The following is a 23098-nucleotide window of genomic DNA, read 5'->3' on the forward strand; positions in this document are numbered from 1 at the left end:
CATAAGTACTGGTAACTTTCCTTCCATATCTAATATACTTCTTGTAGAAGGATTAGCTCATAACTTATTGTCCATAAGTCAACTAAGTGACAATGTTTATGACATTATCTTCAATCAAAGGTCTTGCAAGGCTGTAAGTCAGAAGGATGGCTCAATCCTATTTACAGGCAAGAGAAAGAACAACATTTATAAGATTGATCTTTCTGATCTTGAGAAGCAGAAGGTGACTTGTCTTATGTCTGTTAGTGAAGAGCAATGGGTCTGGCACAGAAGGTTAGGCCATGCTAGTTTGAGAAAGATTTCTCAGATTAACAAACTAAATCTGGTCAGAGGGATCCCAAATCTGAAATTCAAATCAGATGCTCTTTGCGAAGCATGTCAGAAGGGCAAGTTCTCCAAACCTGCATTCAAATCTAAGAATGTTGTCTCTTCCTCTAGGCCGCTAGAACTTCTGCACATTGATCTGTTTGGCCCAGTCAAAACAGCATCTGTCAGAGGGAAGAAATATGGATTAGTCATCGTAGATGATTATAGTCGCTGGACATGGGTAAAGTTCTTGAAACACAAGGATGAGTCTCATTCAGTGTTCTTTGACTTCTGCACTCAGATTCAATCTGAGAAAGAGTGTAAAGTCATAAAGGTCAGAAGTGATCATGGTGGCGAATTTGAGAACAGATTCTTTGAGATTTATTTCAAAGAAAATGGTATTTCCCATGATTTCTCTTGCCCTAGAACTCCACAGCAAAATGGAGTTGTAGAGCGAAAGAATAGGACTCTACAAGAAATGGCCAGAACCATGATCAACGAAACCAGTATGGCTAAGCATTTCTGGGCAGAAGCAATAAATACTACATGTTATATTCAGAATAGAATCTCTATATGACCTATTCTCAATAAGACTCCTTATGAATTGTGGAAGAACAGAAAGCCCAACATTTCATATTTTCATCCTTTTGGATGTATTTGCTATATTCTGAACACTAAGGATCATCTGAGTAAGTTTGATTCTAAAGCACAGAAGTGTTTCCTTCTTGGATATTCTGAACGCTCAAAAGGCTATAGAGTATACAATACTGAAACATTGATTGTTGAAGAATCAATCAATATCAGATTTGATGATAAGCTTGGTCTTGAAAAGCCAAAGCAGTTTGAGAATTTTGCAGAAATTGAAGTCTGTGACTCAGAAGCTGGAGAACCCAGAAGCAAAGGATCAGAAGATCAAGTTGTTGCGTCTTTAGAGAACCTCAGAATTTCTGAAGAGCCAACTATCAGAAGATCTTCAAGACTAACTTCTGCTCACTCAGAAGATGTCATTCTTGGAAAGAAAGAAGATCCTATCAGAACCAGATCATTCCTTAAGAACAATGCAGAAGGTCAATTAGGTCTTGTTTCTTTGATCGAGCCAACTTCTGTTGATCAAGCTCTAGAAGATCTAGACTGGATAATTGCAATGCAAGAAGAACTAAATCACTTTACAAGAAGTGACGTATGGGATCTGGTTCCTAGACCAATAGGATTCAACATCATTGGAACCAAGTGGGTCTTTAGAAACAAGTTAAGCGCAAAAGGAGAAGTTGTAAGAAACAAAGCCAGACTGGTTGCTCAGGGCTATAGTCAGCAAGAAGGGATTGACTATACAAAAACCTTTGCACCAGTGGCCAAGTTAGAATCTATTCGCTTATTGATTTCTTTTGCCACTCAACATAACATCACTCTATATCAGATGGATGTTAAGAGTGCTTTCTTAAATGGCTATATAGATGAGGAAGTCCATGTCCACCAACCTCCTGGTTTTGAAGACTCTAAGTCTCCAGAACATGTTTTCAAACTAAAGAATTTATTGTATGGATTGAAGCAAGCTCCTAGAGCTTGGTATGAAAGATTAAGTTCTTTCCTTCTGAACAATGGTTTCACTAGAGGACAAGTGGATACTACCCTCTTCTGTAAAACCTTTAAGAAAGATATCTTAATTTGTCAAATTTACGTTGATGATATTATCTTTGGAACCTCTAATGCTACACTTGGGAAGGAGTTTGCTAAGTCTATGCAGGTTGAGTTCGAGATGAGCATGATGGGAGAACTCAAGTATTTTCTTGGGATTCAAATCAATCAAACTTCTAATGCAACTTATGTTCATCAAATGAAGTATGTGAAAGAATTTATGAAGAAGTTTAAACTTTCTGAAAGCAAAGAAGCCAAAACTCCTATGCATCCTACGTGTATCCTATGTAAGGATGAGGTAAGTAAGAAGGTAGATCAGAAGCTTTACAGAGGTATGAATGGATCTCTTCTATATCTCACTGCTTCTAGACCTGACATTCTATTCAGTGTTTGTTTGTGTGTAAGATTCCAATCAGATCCTAGAGAATCTCACTTAACAGATGTTAAGAGAATTCTAAGGTATCTGAAAGGTACTACTAATGTTGGTTTAGTCTACAGAAGATATGAAGATTACAACTTAGTAGGATATTGTGATGTTGATTACGCTGGAGATAGAGTTGAAAGGAAAAGTACTTCTGGAAGTTGTCAATTTCTTAGAAGTCGCCTGATCTCTTGGTACAGCAAGAAGCAAGCTACCATTGCCCTCTCAACAACAGAAGCAGAATATGTTGTTGCCGCTGGTTGTAGCACACAGATACTCTGGATGAAGAGTCAGTTAGAAGATTATCAGATATATGAGAGTAACATTCCTATCTTCTATGATAATACTTCTGCGATATGTTTATCTAAGAATCCAATCTTACATTCCAAAGCTAAACATATTGAGATTAAACATCATTTCATTAGGGACTATGTTCATAAGGGTGTTCTTTCTTTAAACTTTGTGGATACAGACCATCAATGGGCTGATATCTTTACAAAACCCCTTGTTGAAGATAGGTTTAAGTTCATTCTGAAGAATATCAGTATGGATTTATGCCCAGGATGAGAAGATGAGAAGTTCTGACGTATGGATTAGTTCTGAAATGATCTTATTTTATCTTCTGATAAGAAGTTGTGATAGTGATCAAATTAGAAGTTCTGATTCTGTTATTACTAACGTTTCATTATCTAAGTTGATTCAGAATCTCTTTTAAAGTAAAGCAGCTGTCACCAGTTTTTCCAGAAGATGAACACGTGTTCACTCTACTTGGACAAGCATGCGTGCAGTTGAGGAGACGCCGCCCTAGGTAACTGTGCAAATCATTTCAAATTTCACATTATCTCTCCTAACGTCATCTCTCATTAAATGCAATTGATTCCATGTTTTCTGTAATCATATTCATTCAAACACATATTGCATTTCATTTCAAATCTGTCCCTTTATATACTCATCTCCATATTCATTTCATCTCTTTACATTCTCTCTCTTCATTCATCTCTCTCTCTCTCTCTCTCTCTCTCTCTTTCATTGTTTGCAAACCCTGGTTCTAAATCGAATCTCAAAGAAACTTCATGCTTTCTTCGTCAAGTATTCAAAGAAAAAAAATGTCATCTGCTCATCTTGTTCAACACAAATACGGTTACGCTCCTTTGAAGACGTGTTCTATTCCTTCAACAGAGCTGGAAGTTCTTTGTGAATCAATGGTAGATTTTGAAAATCTAAGGGAACATGGTTTCAATACGAATGATGAAACGATGGAACAAGGTTGGTTAAAATACTTTGAAAGACTAGTTGGACCAGTATAACCTGCTTTAGTAAAGGATTTATGGGTTCATGCAACGGTTACTCCAACAGCTATCATCTCCTTCGTGTTAGGGCATGAGGTTGTGGTAACTGAGAAGATGATCATAAAACTGTATAGTCTAGAGGATACAGAAGGAATCACAGGTGCTATTCCTGGTAGAGTTGATTGGGAAACGGTTAATAAAGAAATATCTACTACTTCTGGTTTTGCAACTCATCAAACCACTTCGTTGAAGCCGTTCTACAGAGTTTGGGCTGAGATTATTCTAGGATCTCTATTTCATAGAAAGCGATCTTTTACCTCTATGTACGTAAATCAGGATCAGAAGTTTGTTCTTTTCTGCATTGGAAAAGGTACTGAAGTTAATCTCTCAAGCATTCTATTTCAACATTTGAAGACAAATATTGAAGAATCACGAGATGAAGAACGCAAGAAGTATCCAGATTTCAAGAAGAACACCATTCCTCTTGCCAGAATGATTTCAGACATTTTGATAAATGTGACTTGTTGGATCTTCTGAAAGTTGTTGGTACTCCCAAGTTCTTTTATGTCATTCAAGGACAAATTTCGAATGCATTTGATTTACAAAGGATGCTTCTGATTGAGAAGGTAACTTCTGTTCCAAGAGTATTTCCAGATATTCTGACCAGAAGAGTCCCTGTTGAAGGTTTTGCTCTTTTGTTCAAAGAAGAGCTTAACAAATCTGTTAAGTGTTATTTGAAATCTTCTGTCAAAGCTCAATCTTCTGTTGATCCTGCATGGATTCGAGGAAGAGTTCTTCCATCTCTGGCTGAGTTGAAGAAGAAAGAACAGAAGAAGAAAGAACAAAGATTAAAGAGAAAAGCTTCAGAAGAAGAAGCCAAGCTAGCGAAGAAGCAGAAGATTACTTATGATCCTCTCAAAATACAATCTAAAGAATACCTTGAGAAGCGCATCAGGGAATCTTTTCGTGCACTTAATGCTGCTCGTTCCTCTCAAAAAAAGCCTCCTCCTTCTGAACCCCATAAATCTTTCCCTACCCCAAACAGTTTCCAACCATCTCCTTTTACCTTTATCCTCAACCCCCAACCACTAAATGCCATTCCCCCAACACCTTCTGATATTCCATCTTCATCTACCTTCACCATAGAATCTCCACCTTCTTTAACCTGTTCTTTACCATCTAGAAAATCCAACCCTTACTCCCTTCTGTACCCTGACTATCGCTTCACTTTTAACCCTCCTGAACCCACCATTGCTATTGACTTTGCTTTGTTTAATATAAAGTTCAGAAAGAGGATGGAAATTTTGAGAGCTGCTCATGACTCCAAGCTGGATCATGTTGCCACTCGGGGCTTATGGAATCGCTTTAGAAAGGATTTTCAGTTTGATGCTATGAACATCCAGAAGAGATGCTTGGCTGAAGTATCTAGTTCTCCTGGCTGTTTCTTGGAGCTTGATGATGGTAAGTACCACCATCCAATCACAAACTGGAGATCTCTTGAGGAGAAGATGTTTGTTGATGAGCTGGAAGATGAACCATGCCTGACTATGGTTGTATTGAAGCCTCCATATTCTGTTCTGATTGGAGACTTTCAGTCGATATTCAACTGGCTAAGGGAGAATCCCTCAGAGAAAGCACCAGATATGGTGTATCCAGAAGTTGTTTATCCTTCAGAAGTTGTTGCTCCCATTCCTCCAAAGAATCTGGCTGAGATTCTTAAGGCTTTAGAGAATGAAGATTCTGAGATCCCTGATCCAGAATATGCTGAAGATGCTTCTGTGTCATAAGCTGATGTTGAGAATGAAGATGCTGAGAATCATCCTTCTGAGAAAAGTCCTGTTCAGGAAAATCAAGAAGATGTTCTCATGTTGGATAATGCTGTTGGAAATGCTATTCCTCTGAATGATAGCTATGAAGTTTCTTCTGCTGAACCTTCAGTTCTGGTGAACGCTATCAAGGCTCTTCAACAGAACCAAGATGCTCTAGCTTCTCAGTTGGATAAGCATGAGGAAACACATGAGGAATTCAGAACCTTCATGAAGAAGCAGTCTGAAAGCACCTCTGAGATTCAAGACCTTCTGGCCAAATTAGTTTCTAAGCTAGGCTAGTCGTAGTCCTTTGGTCTTAGCTGTTTCTTTTGTTCTTGCATCTGTTTTTCTTGCATCTTCTGTATCTTCTGATATGTTTTTTGATGAATCAATGAAAGATTATCTTCTCTCCATATTGTTTGTTTTTCATGTGAATCTTTTATATGCTTTTTAATGTTATGACAAAAAGGGGGAGAAAACGTGATAATTGATTTGATTTATATTATCAGTTGCTGGGATTAAGTCTCAACATTTCTAACGTTATTTGCAAGTTCTATGTATTTGAGAATATCTTTGCAGGATTGGCATAAGAAGATCTTATTGGCATAAGAAGCAAATACTTGAAGAACATGTGATTGGCTTGAGAAGCAAACACATGAAGAATATGCTATTTCAGAAAGAAGCATGTTCTTAGAAATTGAAGCAAGCTTAGTGCTGTGAAGCTTCAAAGATCAGAAGCAAGAAGGAAGAATGTTCTGATATTCTCGTGGCAGAATATGCTCAACACATTCTTATCTCTCATATGTTCTGATACACATTCTTTATTAAAAGAATGTTTCTGATTCATTCATGATCTGACTTTTGTCGTTTAGTTGTTTTGAAACATTTCAGGATGTAGAGATGCTCTGATGATGCTCTGGTACATTCAAGAATGTTCTGATACAACCTAGCATGCAATGATTCAAGAAGAAATTCAAAGCTTTGAAGCTGTCCTATGGAAGCAAGAAGCAGAAGCTCTGAATGTTCTGAAGTTCTAAGGAAATGTGAATGTCTCGACTGAAATGGAAAATACTCAAGGAAGTCTTTTATTTTAAAATTCTTCTGGTATTTATTTCAGGGGGAGATTGTTACTATCAGGGGGAGACATATTCACACTATGTTTATATGCTAATGCTATAACTGTGTAATTGTCTTTAGTCATCTGATATTCTGATTGCAAATTCATATCAATTATATATGTTTTTGTCATCATCAAAAAGGGGGAGATTGTTAGAACAAGATTTGTTCTGATCAATATTCTTAGTTTTGATGATAACATTATATATGAATTTTGTATAAGACAATGTGGTACTCTAATCCTATGCATTTTCCATTTCAGGAAATATATATAGAGTATGCACAAATTAGCGCAAGAAGCACTGACTCAGAAGGTTCAAGTATGCAACATCAGAACATGCTCTCGCAAGACATCAGAAGATGGTCAAGCAGAATCAGAACATGGTCTATTGAAGCATCAGAAGAACTTGAGATCAGAAGCAGAAGCACTGAAGCTCTTATGGTATCACGCTAAGAAGCTCTTCAAGGTCAGAAGACAAGAAGATGCTCTGCACCAAGCTGTTTGACTCTGATTAATTCAAACGTTGTATCTACAAAGATCAGATCAGAAGCAAGTACAAGATGGCAGGCTACGCTGACTGACAAAAGGAATGTTAGAAGCTATTAAAGGCAAAGTCAGTAAAAGCAGGAAAAGCAAGGCTCGAGGTAGTTGACAAAAGAGTGAAACATTAAATGCAATGCTGTATGGATCACGCAATGCATTAAATGCTCCCAACGGTCATCTTCTCAAACGCCTATAAATAGAAGTTCTGATGAGAAGCTGCACACAACACTCTGCGCAAATATATTGAAACACTATCAAATTCAAAAGCTCTCAAACTTCATCTTCAACCTCACTTCATTACTGTATTAATATCTTAGTGAGATTAAGCTTAAACTTAAGAGAAATATCACAATTGTGATTATAGCTTTTTAAGAAGCATTGTATAACTCTTATAAGAATTTGTTTACATTCATTTGTAAAGATCTAGAGGAGATCAAGTTGTGATCGGATTCTCTAGAAAGTCTTAGAGGGTATCTAAGCATTGTGTTCCTAGAGTGATCAGGTTGTGATCAGAATACTCTAGAAGACTTAGAGGGTATCTAAGTGGTAAACCATTGTAATCAAAATTGATTAGTGGATTAAATCCTCAGGTGAGGTAAATCACTCTAAGGGGGTGGGCTGGAGTAGTTTCGTTAACAACGAACCAGGATAAAAATTATTGTGCAATTGTTTTTATCTTAAGAGTTTTTAAAGTACACTTATTCAAACCCCCCTTTCTAAGTGTTTTTCTATCCTTCAATTGTTTGTATCGAGTGATATATGTTTGTAAAGGTATTAGGTTAGCTCTTGAATTAGAAAGGAATACCACACACACTTTCAAATGATCGAAAAGTATATGTGATTTTGTTAAAACTACAAAAAAACTTTTTTGTGCATATCTAATGTATTAGAGACTCATTATAATCAGTTAATAGGGTTCTTACATTACATAATTGGTTAGCCCATTAGGGTTAGTCAATTATCACTTTTGTAACCATAATAATCGATCAGAGGAAGCCATAATCGATTAGTGATTGTGCCATTTAAAAATCTTCCACATTTCAATCACATAAGCGATCATAAGATATGCATAACCGATTATGAGCATTTAAAATCCTGTGAATTCTTTACATTTTTGAGCCAAACTTTGTTCTATAAATAGAGAGGTCATTTATCGTTTCATTCACACCAGATACATATTCTGAATATTATTCGACTCACCATCTCTCTTTTCTCTCTTTAATTGAGATTCATTGTCACTTCACTCATCAACATCTTCAGCATAGAACAATTACTCTATTGTTTGTCTCTACTTCTTTATAGATTGTTGATTTATTTACGAAGATATATTCTATTAAACATTTTTGTTTCTTGATTGACAAATTATCCATACTCCCTATTAATGCATCATGAGTTTAAGAGGAGATATTATATAATATTATTATCTTATTATATAACATTATATATTAGTAATGGTAGTTTAGTCTTTTCTATTATCTAGTATTTATACTCCATTGTAATATTTGTTCTATAGACTTTTTTCATTCTAATGAAAACCGTAGAAACACTTCTCTTTTGTTAACATGATATCAAAACCGAGTTAAAGACTATAATGTGAGCATTTGATCCAGACCCATACTATGCGTGAGAGCGGGTGTTAAAGTTGGTAGTTGTGTTATTGGAGTTCGTTTGCAATATCACATTCTTAGATTTCATTCATGTATGTTGAATGTATAAATATGTGAGAGAAACATCACCTTTTGAACTAACTTTTAGAAATAAGATTCAATTATATTTAACTGTCGAAATATTTTATTTTATTTTATATGCAATAATTCTTATGTTGAGTTTTTTTAATGAGAAAGACTCTGTTTGGTAATACTAGCTAGTAGCTGGTAGCTGATGACTTTTAGCTGGTAGCTGATAGCTGATAGCTTGTAGTTGATAGCTGGTAGCTGGTAGCTGATAAGTTAATTTAAGTGTTTGGTAAATTAGTTGTTATACTAGCTGATAAATACAAAATGACATAAAAGGACATTCTTAATTAAGAAATCGATAGTCTCATTATATTATTGTATTATATAATTAAATTAATTTTTATAAAATAAAAATACATATATTATTAATTACATGAAAAAAATTAATATATATTCAAATTAAAAATAACATCAAAATATATCGAACAATTATATTTAAATTTTTAAATGAACTTATATAATAAAATTTATATATAAATTTAATGAAATATATAAAATAACATCATTACGATTTTGAATTCAATTATACTAATTTAAAATAATAATCTCTTAATGTTTCAAAAATTTAAAAACTAGCAACATTATCTCTACATTCATTACAAGGTATGTAATTTTAATGTCGTTAAAAAATATTAAATATTGCATTTTTTTTGTTAATTGACACGAATATAATTATACAACGCAAAAAAATATATATATATATATATATATATATATATATATATATATATATATATATATATATATAAGGGTAAAATTGTATTTTTGTTAAAATAATAAGGGTATAAATGAAATAAAAAGTCACATGCTAAAAGCTAAAAGCTCAAAAGCTATTTTAAATAACTTTTGAAAAAAAAGCTAAAAGTTAGTAAAAAAGCTACAAGCTAAAAGTTAAATAACAGTTACTAAACAGAGTTTTTTTTGTTAATATGAGCTGAAAAACTAAAAGCTCTTTTTTTTAGTGTTACCAAACAGACTCTGCCTATAATCTTACTAGAGTAGCCGAATCGAATGTAACTAATTATAATCTCTATTGAGATATCTCATTGCATTGGCCCTTTAATCTTTAAATAAATTAATATATTTCAAAAAAGTAACTTGATTCTTTGTGTGTATATATATTATTAATGAAATGAAAAGTTTGGTGGGATATATGTTGTATGGTCACGGAATGGAATAAAAGGGTAGCATTGATCAGAAGTGGAGTTTGATTACATGGTGAATGTGGTAGAACAGGAAAAAGGAACTGAACCCTTGCAGAGGCTTATAAGGCCAGCGGCATAAGGGAAGCTGTGTGGGTGGGGACACTTGGACTCAAATATGGGCTACAAAGACTTTTATTCAATCCATAATTGTGCACCTAAAAATTACTGTTCAATATTAATTTATTTACAGCTACCACACCAACACCAATATAATATAGCAGTATGGGTGTGCATGGTTGGTTATTTTCAAAAACGAAACCATAATCATTTTAAAACCATTTAAATGGTTTGAATTTATAACCATAACCACATTTTAATCAAAACTGGTTATAAAACTGGTTATAAATTTGGTTATAATTATATAACCGATTTTTTAAAAAAATCTAGTTTTAAAAATTATTTTTTCCGAAAATATTTTTTTTCAAAAAAAAATTAACATTTTGATAATTAAAATATTTGGATTTGGATAATAACCGGATTATAACCGAATGCAAAATAATTTAACCGGTTAATAACCATTTAATTATATCCGGATTATATGAATGGATAACCAACTCATTAATAACTAAATCGGTTAATAACCATTCAATTATATCCGGATATTTAAAAGTGGTTTAGATTTGGTTATGGATTTAGACATCAAAACCAAATATTTTACACACCCCTAAATATAGGACTTCCTCGCTTCATATACATTTTAATTATAAACATAGTTCCATTATATTTCATTTTATTCTTTCATGTTCTTATTCATCAAATTTGACCAACCTAAATTCTAAGAAGCAATTGAGCCATATATTTGCTAGGTACTATGATGAGTTTATGAGAGTGAGAAAAAAGGTACAAAATTCAAACTCATACAACTATATATATTTAATTATGAAGTTAGCAAGCCAATGAGTTGGGGAGGGTGTGAAATTTGTAATTAGTTTGACCATATAACATTGAAGACTGTGATACTTAGTAGTAAGATTTCCCATAAGTATATCATAGTTAAACAAATTAATCTACTTTTATTTCCACGAGTATATATTTACAAGTATCATCTATAGTTTAGGATATTTTCTTTCGGTTACCAAAGATTCCTTGTTCCCTTCTCCCATCATTTTGCGCAAATTCACGTTCTTTTGTTCCCTCTTTTAAGGGGTAATTAAACTCATTGGTTATGTAGCTTGAGTTCTAAGCGAGTTCCCATGTTAACCAGTGTCATCCAACAAAAACTACAGCATCATAATCAAATCTTAAAATAAATTTGATAAATCTTAAACACATGTTTCCAAACGTAAAAATATTTAATTGTACTAATAACCACATGTCATTAAAAATTAAACCGGACAAATTATAATTTATCAATTAAAAATGGATTTTGAAATAATTTTGAAAAATAAAATATTAATTTATCAATTAAAAATAGATTTCAAAATGATTTTAATGATGTGGTGAGTAACTAGACAAATTATGAGGTGTCATGTCACTAAAAAAATCTGTTAAGTGATAAGGGACCATTAAAAAATCACCTTATTTGAAAATGGGGACTTAATAGTTGATTTTTTTAGTTGGAGGACTAAAATGTTAAAAATACCAATATAGGAGAGTAAAAGTGCATTTAAGCCTTTTTTTATTTTGATATTTTTTAAATTAATATCGGACATATATATATATATATATATATGACACTCATATACAACATATCTTGCACAATTGAAATAAATGTCATAATTAAATTTTTTTTCTCTCCATCAACAAACCTTATACACTTTTCAAATAAATCTCAATTGCCTTTACAATGATTAAATATGTGTCAAAAACAACGTTTTTCAATAATAAATAAATAAATAAAAATCAAATATTATCATATATGATGCATTGTTAATATTTATATGTTACATTAACTGTATTGACGTATTTATGTATATATTGTATCAGTTGTTCGTGTTAGAGTCTGTATTTGATACCTCTGGATAATAGGTCGAGAAATAAATTCTATGAATTAATCAAATATTATCATATATGATGCAATGTTAATATTTTAAGTCTTACATTAATAACATTGACGTATTTGTGTACATATTGTGTCGTATAGTTAGGGGTGGCAAAACGGGTCGGGATCCGCCGGGCCGCCCGCGCACCCGTCAAAAAATGCGGGTTGGGTTGAGATTTTAGGCTCGCCGCTTGCCAAAGCTCGCCCCGCCAAAACCCACCGCCCGCCATACCCGCCCCGCCAAAGCCCGCCGCTGGCCAAAATCCGCTCCTCCTTCAAAACTCACTTTTTTTAGTTAATTCTAGTAATTGCAATTCTTGATGGTTTATTTTATACATTTATTTATAAATATATGTAATATTTTTTTTGAGTAAATTTGTTAAAAAATTACTTTTATAAAAAATTGTTTTAAAAAATAAGTCAAAAGTTTAATTAAAAGGTAAAAAAAAGTCTATTAATCTATTAAAAAATATATAAATAAAAATAGGCGGGTAAACCCGCCAACCCGCCATCTTGACGGGGCGGACATGACTTTTATATTCGTTTTACTTGGCGGGCATGCCCGTCCCGCTCGTTTTTTGGCGGGCATAAGGCGGGGCGGGCGGCGGACGGGGCGTTTTGCCACCCCTACATATAGTTGTCTGTATTATGTATTTGTGTACATATTATATCGTGTAGTTGTCTGTATTAAAGTTTGTATTTCATACCTATAGCTAATAATTGGAAAAAATTGTTGTATGAAATAGTCAAATTTGTGAATTCAAATTCAAATGTCTTTATCTAAAGGAATATTACATTTTACCCAACTTATGTAGTCGACAAAATTCAATGCTATCCACATGGGTCATGTTCAAGCCAACCACACTTTGTTCTTTTGGTTATTATTAGTATCATTACAAGCTTGATCTTTGTGCTTAGTTGGTAAATTAGTGTTGAATTATAACATAACTTTGCACACAAGATTTTGTTAAACAGTGATATAATCCATTTTTAAAATACAAAAGTGGATGGTGTAGCAAAACAATGTCAAATATAATGATTTTCACATTGAAGTGAGTCCAAAGAGAAAAGTGATTCAAAGATTGTATAGAAGTAGTAAATCTTCTGTGCTAGATCTTAAATTGAAGGCAGAAACTTGGAAGTTCTGGGAAAGCACACGAGCAACACTGCTTCTTGGGAGCCACATGCAGATGCAGATGCAGGCAGGCCTACACAAAGACTCAAGACTATTTTGTACGGACATACCCTGTAACACACACAACCACACACTCTAATAAGTTTGCAATAACTATATAAAACTTTATGCTGCTAATATTTATTGTGTTAATGCATTCATTCAATTATGAAATTGGATCACTGCAGTTGGAGGAGAGAGTACGCCCAAGGTTTTAAATAATATTGCGGTTGTAATTAAAAAGATTTTCGCGATTTCGATCAGTACAGATGTTGAGACGATGATTGTGTCTGTCGCTTTGTAAATTAACTACAAGTTATTTTTTATCACAAAAATGGGGAATAATGGTATCGTTATCGATATGACATCTTCGGATATCGTTTTGTCGTGGTCATTTGTCATTTTTACGGTAACAAGTCTTTTTTTAATATCTTTAGCACGCTTGATCATTCAATAAAGATAAGTTAATGAAATACTTTGTTTGTCTGATCTAACCCAAGAACATTTGAATGAGATGGTAAGAGATCTATTCCAACTTTATCAGAGGTTCTAGGTTCAAACACACATTTGAACATGCAACAGTATAAAAAAATTTAAAAAGAGTTTTGTCGGTCGTTATAATTTTTTTGAATTTGAACTCAACCCTAATATGCGGTCCATTGTGGTCCTCGTTTATTCAATCTTAATTGAACAATTATTCCTACTATTCTTTCACATTGGGCCCTGATGACATCAGCAGGTCCATTTAGATATTTCTGGGCCTTGGACCTGTCTCTATCAAGTCCATTGGAAAAGCCCACTACCCTCTTCATGCACTCATCTTTCCATTTTTTCCTCCCTATAAACTTCTTCATTTCCTCCCTTCCCTCCCATCTTACCATAACCAAATCTCTCTCTCTCACCCTCTCCCCCTCTCTCTTTCTTAGTCTCAACATCTTGAAATAGAGTAGAGAGGGAGAAGAAAGAGTCTCAAAGATGAAACCAAAAGACAAGTTTCTCAAAGGTAACAAATAGTATTCTTGAATGTAGAAAAAATCTTCATCATGATTTCACTTTTATTATAGTCTTACCTCAAACAGTTATCTTGAACCTTTTTCATATTCTTAATTAGTGTTAGTTATTTCTATATTTGACTCAAATCAACCGAAAATTTTACTTTATATTATTATAACATATATAAAACTAGTTATATATTATTTTTATATAGTTTATTTTTTTAATTGATTTAATCTAAAGCTAACTACTGCTACTGTCATTCTTGTTCATTCTCTGCAATCACTAATTAAGAGCATGAATCATATGATACAGGTCCCAATAAGGAGTACCATCACATGCATGTGATGACTATAAGCAACTTCATCATCATCATCATAGCCATGGTCAACCCTTTGAGATTCTTTGACAAAATAGAACAAGCCATTGGTGGCTCTGAAATTGCAGCTGACATCTCTTCACCAACACCAGAAATTGCAGCAGGTTCATTCTAATCAAGGGTGCTATCCTATCTGAGCTTTTATTCACCTTTCTCTTTTTTTTTCTCCATTTTTCTCCATTTTTTTATACTCTAGTTGTGCGTCTTCTTGACCTTGTAAGACCTTTTCTTGACCTTGTAAGACCTCAGCGTGAGTCTGTTTTCTTCGTTTTTGCTTTTGTGGAAGACTTTATATCAAAATTTTTTGGTATAAGGTTTTTTCCTCGATTTTCCTTTTTACCACCCAACTCATTCTCTCTTTTCTTGTCTATCCCTCCTGAGCTATCTCCATTTTCGCCATTCAGGTTTAACCACAATTTATGGCTTGAAAATTGGAGAAAAAAACCTTATAAGTTGTAATGTTGCTTATTATAGCTTTTTGAGATCAAGAAACTTCATATTACAATTTGGGTTTAATTCATGAGAAATTGTAAATAAATTTATCCTATTTGATCTTATTATCATTACTATTATTTGATTATTTTATCTAATGAAATATATTAGTTAAATTTATTTAATTTATGTAACTCCAATACTAAATTAAGTCTTTGTCTAAATTAATCTGTATAACAATTAAATCAGTTTTTTTTTTTTAATAAGCAATTGATTATAAGATATCGCACTAGGGGTGCAACCCTTACAACGAAAAAAAACTAGAGAGTTACGTTACAAAGTAATGGCAATTTATACCAATCATAAAAATTTATCCTACTAAGAAGTTCCTTGTTGCTAGCCCACCAATTAAATCAGTTTTTATTATTAACAAAATCAAATTAAATTTGTGCATTTAAGAATCACTGTAAATTTGAAAGAAAAAAAAATCACAGTATCACTATTTAAAGTGTAATTTTATGTGGACCTTAGTAATACAAAAAAAAAAAAACTAGATTAAATTAATCTTAAGAATTATAATAAATTTAACAAAATCACAGTAAAACTGTAATTTTGTTTAAATTTTGTAATTATGGTACAGTAACTGTAGTAGAATTTGAATATGAAAAATTAATCATAGTTAAAAAAAATGAGTTAGTATTATTGTTTTGTATTGAGATGAATTAAAATACAATTTGTATGGTATTCTGTTAAAGGAAAAAATTTTGGCTTTTTATCATTCATTATTTACTCAGAATATTTATTCTTATGCTGTTGTTGCAGTGCATTCAGTTTCTTTGTTTTTTGTATTGTTTGGCTGAGAAAAAGCATGTAACAAAGTAGCTTATAATTATTCTTTTAGATCTAAGTTATAAAGTCTCTCGTGACTGTTTCAATGTACAAAAATTCATCATATCCACTGTATTATTGGACTTATCTCTGTGTCACAAAGCTTTAATAGTATTGTACCTTTTTTTTATTTATTAAAAATATATTATTTAATGAAAAATAGTAAAAGGTGATTGCTGTTTATAGAGATGGTAATAGAGTTATTAGAATTAATAAATGTTCAAAAGAAGAAAACAAAAATCAAGAATGAAGTATAGAGAGAGAGAGAGAGAGTGAGAGAGAGTGGGAGAGATAATTCCCTGACCTTTCTCTATCTTGTTGATTTGTTTTCTTCTTTTATATAAGTAAAATAAATGTCATATGCAAGCTTTATTTGGCACTATTATGTGTCCTAGAGAGCTAAAACCATCTCTCTCCTAGAGTTTAAGAGCATTAAAGTTACCTAGTTCTATTAAATAATTTTGGGGGTCATGTTTTGATTCTTAGAAAAATTCTAACAATTTTGGAGTTTGACGGAGGTATAAGTATTATTTAATTAAAAATTGATTAACTGTTTAACTAAAAAAATTATAGATCTTTTTCTCTCAATTTTATTTTTTATTATTTTTAATTTTAAAAAATTAAATATGTAATGATGTGTATGTATATTTGTTTTTTATTTTTCAAATATTCTATTTACTAAAACTAAACTAGTTAAATTAGATAAGTTAATTATAATAAATTCAAACTCGCTCTCATGCAATTAGACGTTTTTAATTTACAATTTAGTTTTACTGATCATTTTAGGTTTATCAAGTTTTTTAAATCTAAACACTACAAATTTAATTTGTAAATTTATTTTCTATTTAAATAGCTTATTCACATTTTTATAAAAAAGATTAATATTTAACTTTGATCGATCGACTAATTTAAAAAAAAAAAAGCAATCTTAAAGTTTATTAGCAATTATTAAACATAGCGAGATTCAAATATAAGAATTAATCATACATTTTATTAGTTGATATAAACCAATTCAACACAGAAATTATTAACATACAATCGCATTCAAACATAATACTTAATTGAGATGAGCCGACTCCGATATCTCAAAACTTCACCGTATCAACCCCAATTCAACACAGAAATTATTAGCATACAACCACATTTAAACATAACACTTAATTGAGATGAGCCGACTCCGATATCTCAAAACTTCACCGTATCAATCTTTTATCAATTATCTAATATTTTTTTTTACCAATTATTGATTTTTTTTAAAAACTAAAATTGCAAGTTGAAAATTTTCAATTGTACCTACAAGCTAGTGCAAAGATTAGATGCAATAAATAATCATCCAAGTGAAGTGGCTGCAATTTTAATGCCTCATTTCCTAGTTTTGTATCCCTCTCTTTATTTGGAAGTGTAGTTTTGTAGCTATTCCCTTGTTATAGCAGGGCAAGGACAAACAAAATGGGATAGACTACAACCTGAGCCCATAAGGGAATATTATAACCCCAATGTTTTGATGGGTGCAGAGATAGTGACATACCCACCTCAATTTTTGAACTATAATAATTGCTTCAAAACTATATTTCATTTCTCTTAAATCATGGAAATTTTGATGTGTTTTTAACCATATGTTGAGTCTGCCTAACATCACATTGTTACACTTACCATCAATCACCTACACGTGGTAGACCTACCTATTCAAATGATAAGGTTAGAAAAATTTATCTTTCTCAATATGTATTCACTATGCATGATTTTTCCAACAATGGTGCACATAATTTTGTGTAAGGGTTTTCTCATTTTGTTTGAAAAATGATATAATAATTGTGGTTGATATCAATTAATTAGTTGCTTTAAGTTGAGTTTTATACCTCTTTTTTATATTTTGGATGACTTTTATTTAGGGCAGTAAAGAGACATGTTCGTCTTGTTGAAACTCGTAAAACAATAGAATAAAGTATATATCATTGATTATCGTTCTTTAAATATTATCTCGTCTTAAGGCTTAGAGATTAGAGTTTACGGTGATGTAGATAAAACTTGCATGCAAACACTGCATTTCTAAAACCTAAAAATAATAAAACTTATGTTAATATTTGTGCTCTAAAAAACTGGCAAAAAAGATTAGACTGAACAAACATATTAAAGATCACAGGATTAAAATTTTGACACGTTATACAAAATAGTGCAAACAAAACAGACATGTTTGGCTGGTCGAGTCTGATTTATCACCTAAGTTAGTTATAATATAATGTTGATAAAAAAACAGAAATTTATTTATCCATAATTTAATTACAACAAATATAAAATAAATAAAAGTGTTATTTATCCATAATTTAATTACAACAATATCTTACAAACATTTATTTAATTATGGGTTAACCATATCAAATTTTAAACTTTGTATTTTCTTAAAGTGAGCCATGAGTTTAAATAAAAAACAAAATATTTTGTGTTAAATTTTGTACAAATATTATCACTGCTTAGTCATAAAGTTTTACACAAATTGGCATAGGTATAATTTTTGTATTTTTACTGCTGCTATTTGAGAGTGACAAGGAAAATCCCCACTTTCCATAAAAATGAATATGGTCTTAATTAAATTTGTAAGACCAAGTGCAATGGGTAGTTTAATTAAAGTCAACATGGGGAAAAGATGTGCAATGGGGAGTTGAATGTGGTGTTGAGTGTGTGTTGGAGGAGAGAGGTGTTGAGAAAACTCAACACCAATTAATCTGTCCCAGAAGCTGACGTGGCAGCATCTTAGTGGTGCAACGCAGGCGCGTGTGGCACACTTGCTGGGAGTGAGAGTGGGCGAGTTTGCACGCGGAGAGAGAATGGAAAAGGAGATAAGTGCAGCCACGTGGCTGTTTCTGATTGGCTGGCCAGATTTTTATCCATTTAATACTTTGAACTCAATTATTTCGCTGCAAATTAATTTTTTTTTTTTTTTTTTTTATACCAAAATTCATGATTTTTTTTTCTCTATAAATAGAGACTTGGTTCATTTGATTTGGACACAGAAAAAAAATCCAAGTTTTTCACTATCTTTCTCTATTATTATCTTTCTATTAGTGTTTTTTTTTAAGTTAAGTGTCTTTTTTTAGTGAAATGGATCCCAATAATCATTTTAACACTCAAAATTCTGCTAATTTTCCATTTAACCAAAATCCCAACAATTTTCAAAATCCCAACAATTATCAAAATCCCAACTATTATCAAAATCCAAATCAATTTTCCAACCAACATCCTCAAAACATACCTAGTTTTGGTTTTCCACCAAATTTCAACCAGTCATCCTCTGTTCCAAACTTTCAACCATATTATGGATCTATGCCGAGAAATCCATCTCAAACACCCCCGTTTAATGGTTATGTGACAATGGCGAATGCAAATTTTCCAAGTGGTGGTGTACCTGAATTTCCCGAGTTTTCAACACAACTAACTATTGGTGGCATGATAGTTTCTAATGAAGTCGCTCCAAATTCAGAGGATTCAACTCCTAAGAGCAGGAAAACTCAGCAACCAGCATGGAACACTGAACAAAATTTGGTGCTAATTAGTGGGTGGATTAAATTTGGAACAAGCAGTGTTGTCGGGAGAAACCAGAAAGGTGAAACATATTGGGGTAAAATTGCTGAGTATTGTAATGAGCATTGCTCATTCGATCCTCCGCGTGATGGACCTGCATGCCGAAACCGTTTTAATTATATGAACAAAGTGTTGGGTAAATGGATTGGCGCTTATGATGGCGCTAAGCGTATGCAAGGAAGTGGTTGGTCGGAGAATGATGTTTTGGCAAAAGCGCAGGAATTATATGCATGTGGGAAGAATGTTAGATTCACTTTAATGGAAGAATGGCACGCTCTCCGTGATCAACCACGTTATGTTAGTCAAGTAGGAGGAAATATTGGCTCAGGAAGTAGTGGATCTAAGAGATCTCGCGAGAGTGATGCATGTGGCTCAAACACTGTAGAATCCAGTGCTCGTCCTATAGGAAGGGAGGCAGCTAAAAAAAAGGGTAAAAAGAAAAGCAAGGAATATGCCTCGGAGGTGGTGGACAAAGAATGGGCTGAATACAAAGAATTCAAGACGAAAGAGCTTGAACGATTGGACAACATAGCCTTGATGCAACAGCAGGCTAACAATATAGCCTTGGAAAAGACTAAAACCAAGAAAATGAAGATGTATCTAAAGCTAACTTCCGAAGAGCATCTAGATGACCGGAAGAACCAGCTGTTGAAAAAGTTGGAGGCAGAACTGTTTGATAATTAATTTCAATGAAGTATTTGTCAGTGTAGTGTTTGCTTTAATTATTGTTGTTTCAATATGTCAGTGTAGTGTTTGCTTTAATTATTGTTGTTTCAATATGTCAGTGTAGTGTTTGCTTTAATTATTGTTGTTTCAATATGTCAGTGTAGTGTTTGCTTTAATTATTGTTGTTTCAATATGCCAGTGTAGTGTTTGCTTTAATTATTGTTGTTTCAATATGCCAGTGTAGTGTTTCCTTATCTGATAATTAACTCTATACAATAAATTATTTCAAATCCGTCAGTGGTCCACCACCCACATCCAATATATTCCTTATCTGATAATTAACTCTATACAATAAATTATTTCAAATCCGTCAGTGGTCCACCACCCACATCCAATATATTCCTTATCTGATAATTAACTCTATACAATAAATTATTTCAAATCCGTCAGTGGTCCACCACCCACATCCAATATATTCCTTATCTGATAATTAACTCTATACAATAAATTATTTCAAATCCGTCAGTGGTCCACCACCCACATCCATTTATATATAGGGACTCATACATCCATTTATGTACCAATATCCCAAATCCCATCCAATCTACCTCCAATATCACAAAAAAATGGATCCATCACAATATCATTTTGATATCGCAGCCTACAATCAAAATCGTGAAATTGAAGAAAATTATATAGTCAATCGATTTAGAGAGCGTAGAAACAAAATATCGGAAGATAATGCACCTCGTAGTAGAAAATATCTCAATAGAGATCATGCAGCGGCAAACCAAAGACTAATTGACGACTACTTTGCCAATGAGCCTACATATGGCGATGCAATGTTTCGTCGTCGGTACCGGATGAAAAAAAATGTTTTCCTTCGAATCGTTGGGGACCTTTCAAGTAGTGATAACTACTTCACCCAGCGAGTTGATGCAGCCAATAAAGAAGGTATATCACCCTTAGCAAAATGTACCACAGCAATGCGAATGTTAGCATATGGTGTTGCAGCAGATGCGGTCGATGAGTACATCAAAATAGGAGGTACTACAGCATTGGAGTGCTTACGTAGATTCTGTAAAGGAATCATACGCTTGTACGAGCAAGTGTATCTGAGAGCACCAACCCAAGATGACCTGCAAAGAATACTGCATGTTAGTGAAATGCGGGGGTTCCCAGGGATGATTGGGAGTATTGACTGCATGCACTGGGAGTGGAAAAATTGTCCTAAAGCATGGGAAGGACAGTTTACTAGAGGGGATAAGGGAACCACCACAGTTATTCTTGAAGCAGTTGCATCTCATGACCTATGGATCTGGCATGCCTTTTTTGGATGTCCGGGAACGTTGAACGATATAAACGTTCTAGACCGGTCACCAGTGTTTGATGACGTGGAACAGGGAAAGGCTCCAAGTGTGAATTTCTTTGTGAATCAACGTCCATATAATATGGCATACTATCTAGCTGATGGTATCTACCCTTCTTATCCAACTTTCGTCAAATCGATTAGACTTCCTCAAAGTGAACCCGATAAATTATTTGCAAAATTTCAGGAGGGATGTCGGAAGGACATCGAACGTGCATTTGGAGTGCTCCAAGCTCGATTTAAAATCATCCGTGAACCAGCTCGCTTGTGGGACATAGCTGATTTAGGTATCATCATGAGGTCATGCATCATATTACATAATATGATTGTTGAGGATGAACGAGATTCATATTCTCAACGTTGGACCGATTTTGAGCAATCTGAGGAAAGTGGATCTAGTGCACCACAACCATACTCGACCGAGGTGTTACCCGCTTTTGCAAATCATGTGCGTGCTAGATCAGAGTTCCGTGATCCAAATGTTCATCAAGAATTGCAAGCTGATCTAGTGAAGCACATATGGACAAAGTTTGGAATGTTCCGTGATTGAATTATTTGTGTGTTGTATTGCATTTTAAATTATTTGTATCGTACTAATTACGTTACTTGTGTGTTGTATTGCATTTTAAATTATTTGAAACGTACTAATTACGTTAATTGTGTGTTGTATTTTAAATTAATTTAAGATGATTTGTATCGTATCCAATTATTTAAATAAATTTTGTTTTTATTACAAAAAATTAAAAAATAAATTATTAAGTATTTATTATTTTAATTTAATTTTAATCGATAATTGTAATTTTATGTAATCATAAAAATAAAAATAAAATTTAAATAAGAATATGAAAATAAAAAGTGGTGGGGTAGGGTGTTGAATGAAAAACCATTGGAGAGGGTAAAAGTTGAATGGGTGTTGAGTTATTAGGTGGAAGAAAGAGAAAATGATGTGGAGTGTTGGGAGTTGAAAAAGAGGGTGTTGAGTTTTTTAACCATTGTAAATGGTCTAATGTGCAGCCCCATAGAGTGACATAAAGGTCTGACTCTGCAGTTATATAGAACTGTCAATGGTAATTATTAGAGAAAGGACAGTGTAAATAGTATATAAGTATAAGCAAAAGAGTGGTGTACATTATTTATGTGCCTAAAAGGGATCTTAAATTAGGTGACTTCTTCCTCAAAATGATTATGTCTACGAATGGACATTCTAAAGTTAAATACCTTTCCCTTATTCATACAAATTATTTACCCCTTCACCCCACTTTTGGGACCCCTTTTCCTTTTCTCTCTCTGTAGTTTGTGGCAATAAGAGACACAAAATAAAGAAATTAGGATTATGTATACTCTATAATCTACACATATTTACTCACGCATTCAAAATATCGGCTCGCATTCACGCATACAAAATATCTGTACGGGTTAAAAATAAAGAAATTAGGATTATGTATAGTCTATAATCTATTCGTATTGACGCATTTAAAATATCAGCTCGCATTCACGCATACAAAATATTTGTGCGAGTTGACACAATAAGAATTTAGATTTAAAATTATAATTTAGGTAGTTTGACATTTGTATCG

General features: G+C 33.0%; 1 protein-coding gene and 1 long non-coding RNA gene across 2 annotated transcripts; both read left to right on the forward strand.

Moving 5' to 3' along the window:
• Positions 1–14013: 14013 nt before the first annotated feature.
• On the forward strand, positions 14014–15150 carry LOC131599760 (uncharacterized). Its single transcript, XR_009282902.1, has 2 exons — positions 14014–14218; positions 14524–15150. It is a non-coding gene; the product is annotated as an uncharacterized LOC131599760 (long non-coding RNA).
• A 3815-nt stretch (positions 15151–18965) lies between these two features.
• LOC131599761 (uncharacterized) lies at positions 18966–22493 on the forward strand. Its single transcript, XM_058872027.1, has 2 exons — positions 18966–20148; positions 20811–22493. The coding sequence occupies exons 1-2, from the start codon at positions 19007–19009 to the stop codon at positions 22069–22071; spliced, it is 2403 nt and encodes an 800-aa protein (XP_058728010.1). The 5' UTR covers positions 18966–19006; the 3' UTR covers positions 22072–22493.
• The last annotated feature ends 605 nt before the right edge of the window (positions 22494–23098 follow it).

The sequence above is a fragment of the Vicia villosa genome, linkage group LG4, assembly GCF_029867415.1.
Source record: "Vicia villosa cultivar HV-30 ecotype Madison, WI linkage group LG4, Vvil1.0, whole genome shotgun sequence".
Classification (NCBI taxonomy): Eukaryota; Viridiplantae; Streptophyta; class Magnoliopsida; order Fabales; family Fabaceae; genus Vicia; species Vicia villosa.